Raw genomic sequence first — 14,377 nt, 5'->3', positions numbered from 1 at the left:
GAGTCAGAGCTTTTATCTGTAAACTTAGGGAAAGGGGGAATTAATTATCTCTAATGTTACTGCTCATCTTTTGGCTGTTCCTTAGAGGGGGAGGAACCTGCAGATGCAGGGACGGTTAAATGTTTTCAAATAATGTGACTGGGAAAAAAAAGTAAAATGCTTGAAGGTGTAAGTGAAGTTTGTTCTGTGTAATGCAGTGTAGTATTTTTGACTTTTGAATTGTTTATTCTTAATATATGTGTATTAGTTAGGCATTGTAAGAGTGAGTCTCAAGTAACTGGAAAATACACTTATCCAGTATCTACCACTCCCCATAGGTGCCGAATACTGTATAGTTAGATAAAAATTAGTGAATCGGTTTAAACTGTTGGAGCTGTTTGGTAATTTTGGCATGCTATCAAAGTTGTCCTCCTTTTTACATTAATTCAATGGTACAAATTTACTGATGGTCTTCCAGTTCTCTTAAAAAAAATTCAGATTTCTTTACAAGTCCTTGGTTTCATTTCTGAAAGCAACTCATTTTGAACACTTTATTGGGGAGAATATTTACAAAGGCAGGAAATAAAATATCAGTGGGAAACTGCTTTTGGCTCCAGTTAAAATTGTTTGTTTTCCACATCCACAACACTTGCAGTTAACGCGCTGATTTTTTTGCCCCCCACTACAACCAGCTACCCACAGTTGTGCTGCGTCTGGCTTCCATAGCACACTGGCATTAACCAAGGAGGTCAGTGATTAATTAACTCATTGTTCACATGCACTGAGCTCTGCACCTGTATTGACCATTACATTAAAGCTCATGGAAGAGAAAGAAACAAAAGTTTGGGGAAGTAGCTGGAGGTAGTAGATGAGCAAACTGGAGAAATGTAGAAAATTAAAATTAAAAAAAAAATGTAAACCTATAATCTTGTGTATGTTTCTCTGTATTAAAGGCACACATTCTGGAGTATGGCTTGGCAGTGCATGATAAATTTGTGCCCCAAGACATGAGGCCATTGCACAAGAAACTGGTGGACCAATTCTATGTGATGAAGTCAAGACTGGGTCTGCAGGTATGAACTCAAAAAAAGGGAGATGATTAAGTGAATTCCATCATCTGTATTGAGAAGTTCATCAATCCAAGTGCTTCTTCAATGTTATAAAAGTAGAAATGAAGTTTGAGTTATTGTTAAATACTTAAAATGTTGATGAATGATGATATATTGATGGTTAAACAAATTAAGAGTTGCTTTGACAAAATGCCAGCAGTTTGCAAAGCTTGTAGATCTGATCTTCTCCAAGAATAAGCAACAATACAGCAATATTGTTAATGTGGCACATTGAAGTTGCATTTGACCATAATCCATGCTTTGTGATGGATCAGCATCCCCCTCATTACAATATTTTCCTCCTTTATTTGTTCATTTTTGTGGTACAGTTCAGAGGACTTGAACATGGGAATTGATGATAGCTATAACTTTTGTTCTTTTTGCACTTATTTTCTTTTAAGAATTCCTAAATTGTCCACCTCATTTGACCTCTCATGTCTTTTTCTTTTTGATCTTTTGGTCTTCAGAGTTGCCACAAATTGACACACAAAGGATTGTTAGATTTTTGCATTCAAATTGAAACATTCTCAACTGGGTTGCTGCAAAATATAATTTTATAGATTACAGTCAGTCCTTTTCCATTGTTTATTTCTTAAAGATCCTGCTTTGATTCTATTCTAAGTTGCTTGAGAGAAGATATTTTGCATCAAATCCTCTTTGCAGTAACATCAGTCATGTTGCAACTGTTGGGAAATATACCAACCATAAGTGGGAGGTGTCATCTGGATTGATGGGGAAGGAGCATTCAAATGCACAAAATTGAATAATTTAAGTCTTTTGAGACACAAGATGTATATTGGCTGTAAAACTATAGAATGGTAATTGGGGTTGGTCAAATGTAAATGTTGAATATTCAGAAATTTAAATTGACCCATTACTAATTATTATAAAACATGACATTTCTCTTGTATGAATAGCTGTGAATGAATGTTTTTTGTCTGCTTCATCAGTTCTGGTCTCAGTTAACAAAAGCAAGCATAGTGGGGGATCACAAATGGTGTATGAGGTGGAATTGAGGAGTAATGGTAATTGTTGGCTTCATAAAGTAGTTAGTGACAAATGGGGGAAAAAGAAATTACAGCAACTGAAATCATCCTACCCCCTTCTCCATAGTTTCGTCTTTCTGAAATTGGATACCTGTTTTAATTTTCAGTGATTAACACTAACTGTGGCTAATCTGGAATGTGCTAAAATTGCATCGTAATGATCTTGTTTGCACATACCTGCTGATTCTTTTTGAAAACAGAGGTGCCAGTGAAAAATAAGAAAGCCACTAAAGTAGGATAAGAGCCAAGAAAACAACACCCAAAACAGTTGTAATATAACCAGCATCCAGACAGCAGTGTCTGCAGTGATCACTGGCTAATTAACCCGTTGGAGAGAAGTCCAGTATTATGTTTTAATTATCTTCAGAAAAATTGGCTGCTAAGCTTCCCTGACAAGCGTTGATATCCAATTAGGTATTGTATCTGGGAATTCTGATGGTTTATTTTTAAAATTAAGTCAAAGGTATAAGCTGTGCGAGGAAGGATGTGTTCATTTATGCATCAGTCCTCTGTTCGATAAATGTTTCTCCTGTGACACACTCTTGGAATGCTGTTATATTTATTAAGCGTTCTGGGTTCCTGCTTCCTGTTGAACCCGATGCAGTTTAAATCATTTATTTGCTTTGCTGAAGTCCTAATTTAAATCTACAAATTTCAATTTGACAATTAATTTAGTGGCACAAACATTAACAGCTGCAGTTTCAAAAGAAATGACCTGTTCAGGGACATTAAAATTCAGTCCTTGCTGTCAAATTTAAAGCATTTACCTTGATGATATTTGCCCTTCAAAGTTCTTTTGATGAATTTAGTACATCGCCTCATTAAAGCAAGTCATATCTTGTCTAATATCAAATAAAATTATATATATATATATATATATATATATACACGTGTGTATATGTATATGTATGTGTATATATGTATGTGTGTATATGTATGTGTATATATGTATGTGTATATATGTATGTGTTGGAAATGTAAGCTTTTGATAGATGAACAATCAATTAAACTTCAAAATTTATTTTCCCAAGGGACGGATCATTTATTTTTATGTCTGAAACTTGCTTAAAGCTAATGGAGGAATTGTGAAGCTGAAGAAAATTGAGTTATTAATGTGTACCACTCTGTAAAAAATAATCGCATTTTAACATTAAACTATTACACTTGAGGAACTGAGAATTTTTTGTTTTGGAACAAAAGTGGTGCAATTAGTGTGGAAAAAATAGAAGTTGAGGCAAGTATAAATATTTCATATTTTGGAATATCCCATACATAATGCTCCTGCTGCATTTTTTTTAAGTTATAGAGGACCATTAAGTTATCAAAAATGGAACCAGATGACCACAGAGACTTTCAATATCCAAAAAGCTCTGTCAGAACTATCGCCTCTGATCAAAATAAATGTACTTTAAAAAATTTAGACATACTCCCAAGAGGGAACTCTACAACCTGCCCCTGAGCATTCAAGGATGGGAATGCTTTACTTTCCCATCCTTCTGTAAAGGACCCCTACCACAGGGCTTATTTGGGATTGCTGTGTACACCTTCTAAAGCAAATGGAGTTGGAGCAAGATGAACTGATCCAGATATGCTCTATAAGTCCCATATTAAAATGGAAAGAGTAAATAGCTGGAGTATACTCTTGCATCAGAGGCTGCAAGTCGAGAAAGATTTCTATGAAGGGGACCCAGAAGGAAATCATCTTGCAAATTAACAGATATGTTCTCAGAAAGATGAATACAGACTTCAAAACACTTGCCTTCAAGTCTTTACTGACCTCTATATTGTGCTTAGAATTGCTGAAGATACAAGATATTTGTAGGCCTAAGGAGTTGCTCTGTCCTTTGGATGGACATTAAGTCTGGCGATCTGGTTGTTTTTATCTTTAAATCTTGCTTTTAATTAAAAAAAAACTCCTTCATATTGAATGGTGACAGGCAGCAGTGCTTAGTACATGAGAAAAAAATTACATTTATCTATGGAATCGTGCTTACATTAATTAAAAGACAGGTAGCTCTCTCAAAAAGGCGAGAATACTTATGAAAACAGGTGTAGCTATGAGGCCCAGCTTTTCAGAAGATTAATTGGTGATGTCGGACTTTACCCATCCGGTTGCAAAAGTTGCGCTCATGTCGCTCTATCCGTTTAGGTGTTGGCTCGATATAGATTCAATTGAGTCTTCTCTTCTGGCATGTGTTGATCTTGGTGATGCATAATTTTGTGATATCAAAATTTATCAGTAGCTTCAACCAGATTCCAAGTTTTACAGATCAATCTGCAGAGAAACCAGGGAGAAACAGATCCAGTATTGTGCCCCCAGAAAGTGTCAATTTGTTGTTGAGGGTTGTTTTGTGATAACATGGCAAACTTTTCAGTGAAGATTGAAGGTGATTCAGATTGATGTTGAGTCGTGAGTCTAAACAAAGCAAATTATGTGTTGGTGTCTGATCTTGCGCAGCTGTGTTGGTGACACATTTACAACAAGTGTATCCTCACCTTCAGATTTCCCCTCTCAAGATTCCCCTGTGGCAGTGGATGGTGTTGTGGTTCGAGACCTTGGCAGATTTAATGACTCAGATTTGACTTTCAGCACCATCTCCTGAAGTTCTTTTTCTACTCAAGCCATGTATGGCAGGTGAATAACTGAATTTGTTTGGGAATCAACAGGAATATAATATTCCAAATCCTAAAAGCACTCAATTATTTTGTCAAAACATGTTTGGCCATTTCAATGAGGTTTTACATTTTTTGTTCCATTCAACTCTGTGTTGCCTCTTCCATCTAGTGGTTTACTGTCGTTTTCACATTTTCGCAGACACCGATGCTACTGATGTGACATTGAACATGTAATTGAATTCTTTCTTTTTATATATTTCTCTGATCGAAACCATTCCCAATTGTGGAATTTTAATTTTCTCTATATTTTAAGACAGTATGCAATTGGTTTATTCCTTTTGATTCCATCTTCTAGAAAAAGATCTTTGCAGAATAGCCTGAGTGGAATAAAATTAATTTGTGCTCCTGTATTCTTTGAGGACGTGTTTCTCCCTTCTTATCTCATGAGGAACTTGTACATTTACTAATTCCATATGGATCTCTGCTCTATTTGCTCTACGTTCATGACTGTGTGGCTAGGCACAATTCAAATGCAGCCTACAAATTTGCCTATGACATCACTGTCATCGGCAGAATCAGACGGCAAGGAGGAAGCATACAGGAGGGAGATGGATCAGCTCGTGGAGTTACAACAGGAGCTGGTTGTGGGCTTCAGGAGAACATGAACCAGTCCTCTTCAAGGGGTCAGCATGGAAAGTGTTTTAAAATTCCTAGATGTCAATATCTCTGAAGATCTGTCCTAGGGCCTCCAGGTCAATGCCATCATGAAGAAGGCTCACTAGTGGCTATGTTTCTTGAGTTTGAGGAGATTTGGTATGCCACCGGAGACTCTTGCAAAATTCTGCTAGTGTGCAGTGGAGTGCATTTTGACTGGTTGCATCACTGTCTGGTATGAAAGTGCCAATGCACAGGACAGGAAAAAGCACTCAGCCAGCACCATCGCAAGCCTCAGTATTCACATCATCGACGACATCCTTAAGCAGTGGTGTCCTAAGTGTTATGAGCCCAAAGGACCCCAAAACCCAGCAGCAATAGACATTGACCAAGACAAGTATTTACTTAAACAACATTTGTTTTTAATCAACTTTAAACATGAAAATAGAATCAAACTTTAACTTATCTCTATACTAAACTAACCCAAATTATCTCCTTCTATTTCTAAGCACACATGTATGATGTGTGTATAAATTTAAGAAAAGTTCTTTGGTTCACAGTTCAATCTCACTTCTCCTTCTTCCAAGTTCTCTGAATGCAGGCAATTCTGATACTGTGCACAGAATTTAACATGTATAAAGTTCACGAGGCTTTGGTGCTCGAAAGGTAAATGTTTACCGCTCAGAGTTTGCAGAGTGAGATTTGTTGTTCCAGGATTTCCACAACCGAGGTACCACCATTAGTCACCTCAAGGTCTCGCTGTTGAAACTTGCCCCATCAGGGTTTTCCAGATGGTAACCTCTTTCTTTCAGGCCACCACAGAGTTCCTTTCTGTTCCCCTTATTCCAGGAGAACCATCAGACAGATAGCACTTCTAGCCATCCGCCGCTCTGGAGCTTTTCATCAGTTTCAACCAGCTCTTCCTGGCTTGCACTGTTCAGCCGCTTTCAGTGTCACCCACACTAACTGAGAGAGCCTGTTGAACTAGTCCTCTCTCTCTCTCTCTCTCTCTCTAACTGCCCATTGCCAGGAAGCCCATGTGACTCTCTCACTTGCAAAAACCCCCATCTTCTTCAGCAAACAACTGGAGTTATCCTTCTCTTGGTCAAGCTGTTGTCTTAGGTAAACAAAGCCCAGGAGTGACCTTTTTATGAGCACTTTGCAGAAAGGTCAGAAACATTGTAGTTATCCAACCATCCAGCCTGTCTCCAATTCCAAACGATGGTTTATTCATTTCATGACATCATTTCAATTAGCTTGTGAAATGTGCATAAAAGTCTCCAAAGATTCTGCAATGTTACTGAATATGAATTCTTCAGTCTTTCAAATAAGATCTGTTTTAAAATGTATGTATCTACGTAACCTACTCTAATTTTACAAAATTCCTCCCAATATTTATACTCCATTACATAAGAAAGCAGCCTCTTTCCTCTCGAATCCTCACCACCCGGACCATGGCCTCTTCACACTGCTACCATCGGGAAGGAGATACACGAGCCTGAAGATGAACACTCATCGACACAAGGACAGCTTCTTCCACTCTGCCATCAGATTTCTGAATGGACGATGAACCACAGACACTACCTCAATTTCTCTTATTTTGCACTCATTTATTTATTTTTAAATATAATTTATAGCAATATTTGTGCTGAAATGCTGTCGCAAAGCAATAAAATTCATAACATGTTCATGCCAATAAATTCTGATTCTGATCTTTCAGTATCTTGTGTGTCATGGTTTCACTGGTCTTTCCCATTTAGCCATTTTACTTTTCCTCTGCATGGTACATCTCCCATTGGTTGAGGTTTCCACAAAATGGCTTTGTTTTGTCTTTGTTTTTGCGTGGTTGTTGAAAGATTCTGCTTTCCCTTGCTGAACTGCACCAATCTTTCTTCCTTCCTAACCCAGGATTAATCTGCAGGTTGTCTGTACCTTAATCTGTCAATTTGCTGCTTCTGGTTCTCTAATTGTATCATGAGCTCCTACTTCTTCTCAAGGTTTTTTTTGTTCGTGCAGGGGTCTCAAATATGTTGGCTGACTTGCCTTTCATCCTCTGTCTTAGCAATGCATTTATTTTCTGCACTTCTATGCCTTGTTAAGGAATCATCAACAGGTTCAACTCATTCCTGCCTCAGGCCTTCTGAATCATATCTGCAGATCAATTATTTGATATAGTTTAAGGTGTGTACTGATTTTTTTTTTTGGAAGGTCTCTACAGGATTTTTACACCATGACAAGCTTATTTCATGGCAGTGCAGAAGATCTCTTCTTTTTTCACCTGCACATGAAAATATGTAACTGATATTCTCCATAACCTTTGCCTTTTGGAAAACTGCTGAGTATCCTTGCATTTTCCAAACCTCTCCATGATGCAATCACCCTCCCAGCTCCTCAAAGGCTCGAACTGCGCAATAAATCACAGGCATCGCACAGATTCGTATTTTGTTTTCAAGAATCAAGTTCGTCATTTTGTGTTGGAAATATGTGATGGAATTATAGATTTTTACCATAAGCTTGTTCCTTCCAGAGTTGCTTCAAATTACATTTTCAGACAAATCTGTATCATTATTTTACTTTTAAACTGAAGGTCATGTGCTGAAATTTGTCCTGATGCAGAGTCTCACCCCAAAATGTGGACTGGCCCTTTGCCTCCATAGATGCAATCCAACTTGCTGAGTTCCTCCAGCAGTTGGTTTCGTTTGTTGATGTTCCAATATGTGCATTTGCTATATCTCCTTGTTTAACATTATGATTTCTGCATTAAATATAGAGAGTGATGCACTTTTAACAATGCGAGGCTTTGTTTGATCTTGCAATATCATGATGTGTTGCTAAAATAGTTATTTGCTGTAGTCACACTGGGACAACGTGCCAGACTCCACAAACCCAGCTATTTCATTTCCATTGTTCATCTCACACAATCCTTTGGTCAGACTGCTCTGTCATATGCCAGTTCACCATCATGGCATCAACCTATTTTCTCCGAAGCTACTAGATCCAGGGAAACGAGAATAAACATATGTATAAGACAAATTCTTTGGGTTTTGTATAAATGTGATTGTCAGTGATTTTTTATTTTTAAGTATTGAGTGCAGACGCAATATAATTGGCAATTTGTTCATACGGCTGCTCTTCATCAACTACCTTTCAGTCTTCATCACCATTATTCTATCAGTGCTGGTCCACAAGCTCCAAACCCTGGGCCTCTGCACTTCCCTCTGCCACTGGATCCTTGACTTCCTCATCAGAAGTCCAGAGTCAGTACTAATTGTCTCCTCCTTACTGTCGAACAACGCAGCCTCATCTCAAGGATGCCTGCTTAGCCCACTGCTCTGCACGCTCGCCACCCACGACTGTGTTCTAGGCAGAATTTCAAAGCTATCTACAAATTTGCTGATGACACCACAGTTGTCACCAGAATCACAAATGGCAATGAGGAAGTGTACAGGAGGGAGATAGATCATTGAGTGGTGTCACGACAACCTAGCACTCAACATTCGCAAAACCAAGGAGCTGATTGTGGACATCGAGAGGAAAAGAGGAGAACACAAACCACACCTCACCGAGGGGTTAGCAGTGGACAGGGTCAAGAAGTTCAAATTGATGGGTGTCAACATCTTCGATGATCTGTCCTGGAGCCTCAATGTCGGTGCAATCACAAAGAAGGCTTACCAGCAGCTATACTTTATGAAGAGTTTGAGGAGATTTGGTATGTCACTGAACATTCTCAAACTCTACATGTGTACTGTGAAGAATATTCTGGCTGGTCGCAGCCAGAGGTACCAACGGTCAGGACAAGAGAAAAATCCAAAGGGTTGTTAACTCAGCCTGCGATATTATGGGCACCAGACTGCAATCCATTGAGGACATCTACAAGAAAGCAGTCTCTATCTTTAAGGACCCCACCACCCAGGCCATGCCGCCTTCACTCTGCGACCATCTGGGGAAAGGGTACAGGAGCCTGAAGATGAGCTGTCAGCGGCAGAAGGACAGCTTCTTCCCCTCTGCCATAAGGTTTCTGAATGAACCACGGACACAGCCTTACTTTGACTCTCGCTTTTTCAACCAGTTTACCTATCTCGGCTGCACCATTTCATCAGATGCAAGGATCGACAATGAGATAGACAACAGACTCGCCAAGGCAAATAGCGCCTTTGGAAGACTAAACAAAAGAGTCTGGAAAAACAACCAACTGAAAAACCTCACAAAGATAAGCGTATACAGAGCCGTTGTCATACCCACACTCCTGTTCGGCTCCGAATCATGGGTCCTCTACCGGCACCACCTACGGCTCCTAGAACGCTTCCACCAGCGTTGTCTCCGCTCCATCCTCAACATCCATTGGAGCGCTTTCATCCCTAACGTCGAAGTACTCGAGATGGCAGAGGTCGACAGCATCGAGTCCACGCTGCTGAAGATCCAGCTGCGCTGGATGGGTCACGTCTCCAGAATGGAGGACCATCGCCTTCCCAAGATCGTGTTATATGGCGAGCTCTCCACTGGCCACCGTGACAGAGGTGCACCAAAGAAAAGGTACAAGGACTGCCTAAAGAAATCTCTTGGTGCCTGCCACATTGACCACCGCCAGTGGGCTGATAACGCCTCAAACCGTGCATCTTGGCGCCTCACAGTTTGGCGGGCAGCAACCTCCTTTGAAGAAGACCGCAGAGCCCACCTCACTGACAAAAGGCAAAGGAGGAAAAACCCAACACCCAACCCCAACCAACCAATTTTCCCCTGCAACCGCTGCAACCGTGTCTGCCTGTCCCGCATCGGACTTGTCAGCCACAAACGAGCCTGCAGCTGACATGGACTTTTTACCCCCTCCATAAATCTTCGTCCGCGAAGCCAAGCCAAAGAAAAAGATTTATTTTGTAAGGTGGTTTACGTAAACATTTGCACTGAGACGCTGCAACAAAGCAATGAATTCCGTGACATGTTCATGGCAATAAATTCTGATGTATTGATATGGATTTGGTATCAGAGTTGATGCTGTGGTGAAGTGAGAGCAAGGGCCAAAGGGCTGGATTGAAGCAAGGCAGTCAGTCGATAATGCAAAAGGCATATGTGCTGAGGATTCCATGCTTGGAATTGGATCAAAATGAATGTTCATAGTATTTTCCCCTGGTCGAATGATTCTAAAATCAGAGGACACCTATTTAAGGTAATAGGGGAGATGTTTAAGAGGGACATGAGGGGCAAATTTAAATTCAGAAGATAGAAAGCACGTGAAATGAGTTCCCAGAGGAAGCTACAGAAGTGGATATAATTAGAACATACAAAAGGTATTTGGATAGATATGTGACTAGAAAAGGCTGAGAAGAATGTGGGACAAATGTCGACAATTGGGACCAGCCCAGAATGCCAACTTGGTTGGAGTGGATGAGTTGGTCTGAAAGGCCTGTTCTTTGCTGTTTGACTCTGTCTTGTGTGTGTTGATGTCTTCATTCTTCCACCATACATGGGCCTCGAAGTGGATTATGCTATACTGAATTTTTTACGTATGAGGGTCCAATATAGAATGAAGTGCTCTCAAATTCTAAGGGAAATCCTATTGTTTGGCATATATTCTGTAGATTGGCCGGGTGAATTTCATTCAGGCTGCTTTGTCAATTAAGTTCCTCATTTTCAAAAGGGTAAGTTCAAATTTGATGCTTGCCTGAATGTGCCCATTGGTTCCAGTTTGCCTTCATCTTAAATACATCTTATGGTTAGCCTGCATCTTTCAAACAACGCCCAAACACCTTCATCTCCCGTCCACAATCATTGCTGCAAAATTGATAAACTGTCTCACATTCAGTCCACCATTTTTACATTTATATTTACAGTAAGGTAACAGGCTCCTACAGCCCTCGAGTCTGTGCTGTCCAATTACACCCAATGGATGTACTTTTTTTAAATGGTGGAAGAAAACCTACGCAGACATGGGGGATGGGTGGGGGGGGGGGATGTATAAATTCCTTACAGATTTGAGCTCCTGTCTCTAGTGCTGTAACAGCACTACACTTCTGTTACACTAACCGTGCCACCCTCATGAGTATTCAGGCGGCTTCATTGACAGACATTGCACTTGACTTGTATACAGACTTTGAGTATGTTCCAATTTTTTGGTGATGGTTTACATAAGGCATACTTGGTTCTAGATTACAGAACAATTGGAAAAGGGTAAAAGTACAGAAATGCTGGAGGAACTCAGCCAGTCTTGCAGCATCCATAGAAGGTAAAGATGTATTACCGACGTTTCAGGCCTGAGCCCCTCCTTCAAGGTGGGATAGGAAAAGGGTGTTCATCCTATTGAGTGTAATCTTCAATTCTGTTTTTTATCACTGCTGGTATATTTTATCCCTGGATAACTGTGCCTCATTTAAAAAGTCGCATCTCAGTAGAGAATGTCAATTGCCCTATCAGCTGGAGGCTTTTTGTACTTTCCAAGTGTAAGCAAGGGGAGATTGGAATGGATGCTTATCAAATGCCAAACTGGAAGCAAATCAATCTTATTTGCATTTATTGGCTGTACTTGGAAGGTATTATAGAACCACATTTTTCAACCTCCGTTGATCCTAATAAAAATACAGCCTGTTTTATTAATTTAATAATATCAACCTTCAATTTTCTAAACGAAAGCAAAATTAATATAACCTGTCATTGTGAATTGAATAGAATTCTTTCTGGCTTAAATTTTCTGCATTTCCCACTGATATGTTCTTCCTTTTAGTGGTGAAAGCTGAAAATGCTATTTAATATAATTCATTCTTCAGGAGGCAAATAAGTTTGTTGAAGGGCAGCAAGATTCAGCAGCTTTTTCGATGTAATAGTATTTCAATATATTGTATGAGTCAAATGTTCAAAATTATACCTCATTTATGCTGAACTTCACATTGAATATCACCGTGCACTGCCATCCCCTGTGAATTATGCACAGATGAACATTGTGTTGGAAGAGGGAGGATGAAGTTCTTGACCAGAAGACAATTTGGCCCAAAGAGTAATTCTCCAACTTGAACCTGATCAAGAAGTATCACATTGTATCTTTATGCTTTGAAAAGAAAGTTTTAGTGGAATTTTATGCCGTGTTGACTGTAACTGCAATTTCAGACCAGGCAAGGATCAGATTGCCAGTGTCACTCAAGGTAAACAGACACAAAATTTTAAGCATCAGTTTTCTTCAACCTGAAGCTGAAAATATTTTCAACATCTCTTTCATTGCCATCTACAATTTAAGTTGGAAAATTGGTGATGGTCTCCATTTGAAGAGATGAATGTGTGTCTCCTCTGGTGGTAAAGATTGGCATTCTTGCAAATAAAACATTTTTGCTTCTAAATGTCAACAAGGTTGGGACCATGTGGAGTTCAGATCAAACACTATTGTCATACAATAAAATGGAAATGTAATATATGAAAATGCCTTTAGTCTATCATAAGGCAGACAAAGATTCACCATTAGCATTGCCCATTGTCCCTTAGAATCAGAGGAAGGGAGGCAAAGGAGAGTTTCCCCCCCCCACCCACTAGAGTCAGTACATATCCATGGATTCTTTTCCAGCGCCTCTGCAGCTGCACAAGACTCCAATTCAGTTCAGACCATTGGCAATCTGAGCACAGATCCAAACCTCCAACACAATGATAAAGGCTTCAATGTCCAGGGCCCTTCAGGAACCCTCCCTCTCATCTGCATCCTCTTGAATCCAGGTTCTGATACCTGGTTCTCAGTCTTCAGCCGCCTGCAACCTGGTGTGAATTCTTCGACATCAAGACACTCGCAGCCTGTGTGTGTGTGTCATTCAGCTGCACAACTCCTCGCTTATCCTTGGGGTTTCCATCTTGATCGAGGGCGTGCTCCTCGTTACTGGTGCCCTGTGACAATCTGCTGCTCCCTGGAGCCTGCAACCCATCACTGTCTCTGTCAAACTCAAATCCCATCATCTTGGGCCGTACCCCATAGTCGCAGAAATGTCAATAAAGCACCGTAGGCCCCTTTGACATAAGTGCTGAGGATTCCGCCCACAGTGAGACTGGATGACTTTAGAACCATAGAATATTACACCACAGAAACGGGCCTTTCTAGTCTGTGCCAAACTATTATTTTGCCAAACACCACTGACCTGCACCCTGCCCTTATCTCTCCATTCTCCTCCCATCCATGTACCTGTCCAATTTTTTCTTAAACATTAAAATTTAGCCCGCATTCACCACTTCACTGGCAGCTTGTTCTGCACTCCTAAATGAAATTCCCCTAAACTTGCATCTTTAACCCATGTCCTCTGGTTTGTATCTCACATAACCTCAGTGAGGAAAAAAAAAACATATTTACTCTATCTATACCCTTCATAATTTTTAACCTCAGTAAAATCTCTTCTTCTTCTTTGCTCCAAACAGGTCCTAACCTCTTTAACCTTTCCTTGGAACCCAGTTCCTCAAGGCCCAGCAGCATACTAGTAAATCTTCTCTGCACTATTTCAATGTTGTTGATTTCTTTCTTGTAGTTGGGGAACAAAACTGCACACAATATCCAATGTTGGCTTCACCAATGTCTTATACAATGTTATCACAACATCCCAAGTCCAAAACTGAATACTTTGATTTACGAAGGCCAATGTTCCAAAATCTCCCTTTACGTGCGGCACCACACTTTCAGAGAATTATATATCTGCATTCTCAGATCCCTCTGTTCTTTTGCACTTCTGTGCTATACTATTTACTTTGTATGGCCTACCTTGGTTTGTCCTTCCAAAATGCAACACCTTACACTTGTCTGCATTAAGTTCCATTTGCCATTTTGGCCCTTTTTCCAGCTGGTCAAAATCCCTCTGACAGCTTTGAAAGCCTTCCTCGCTGTCCTCAATGTCTCCGATTTTTTTGTGTCATCTCCAAACTTGCTGATCCAACTTACCACATTACCATTTACATCAGCCAATCTTAACCTTTTTTTTGGCTATGGCCCACTTAGGATTCTGCTCAAAATTTATGAGCCCC

The 14,377-nt window shown here is 40.0% G+C and overlaps 1 protein-coding gene across 7 annotated transcripts in view; it reads left to right on the top strand.

Annotated features, from left to right (window-relative positions):
- Nucleotides 1-14,377, top strand: part of LOC138746060 (dedicator of cytokinesis protein 4-like) — a 282,285-nt gene that overhangs the window by 244,758 nt on the left and 23,150 nt on the right. For 6 of the 7 annotated variants that reach the window (XR_011346681.1, XM_069903813.1, XM_069903812.1 and 3 more), the window contains exon 44: nucleotides 933-1,052. Coding sequence is in view for 6 of the 7 variants with exons in the window: in XM_069903813.1 (XP_069759914.1) it covers nucleotides 933-1,052 (120 nt within the window). In the remaining variant the exon portion in view is untranslated. Of the gene's footprint in view, nucleotides 1-932; nucleotides 1,053-3,165; nucleotides 3,292-14,377 lie in introns of those variants that run through there. The other variant, XM_069903815.1, reaches the window with a different exon arrangement.

The sequence above is a fragment of the Narcine bancroftii genome, chromosome 11 (assembly GCF_036971445.1).
Source record: "Narcine bancroftii isolate sNarBan1 chromosome 11, sNarBan1.hap1, whole genome shotgun sequence".
NCBI lineage: Eukaryota > Metazoa > Chordata > Chondrichthyes > Torpediniformes > Narcinidae > Narcine > Narcine bancroftii.
The sequence above is the reverse complement of the archived record's forward strand: the minus strand, read 5'-3'. Positions and strand labels throughout refer to the sequence as shown.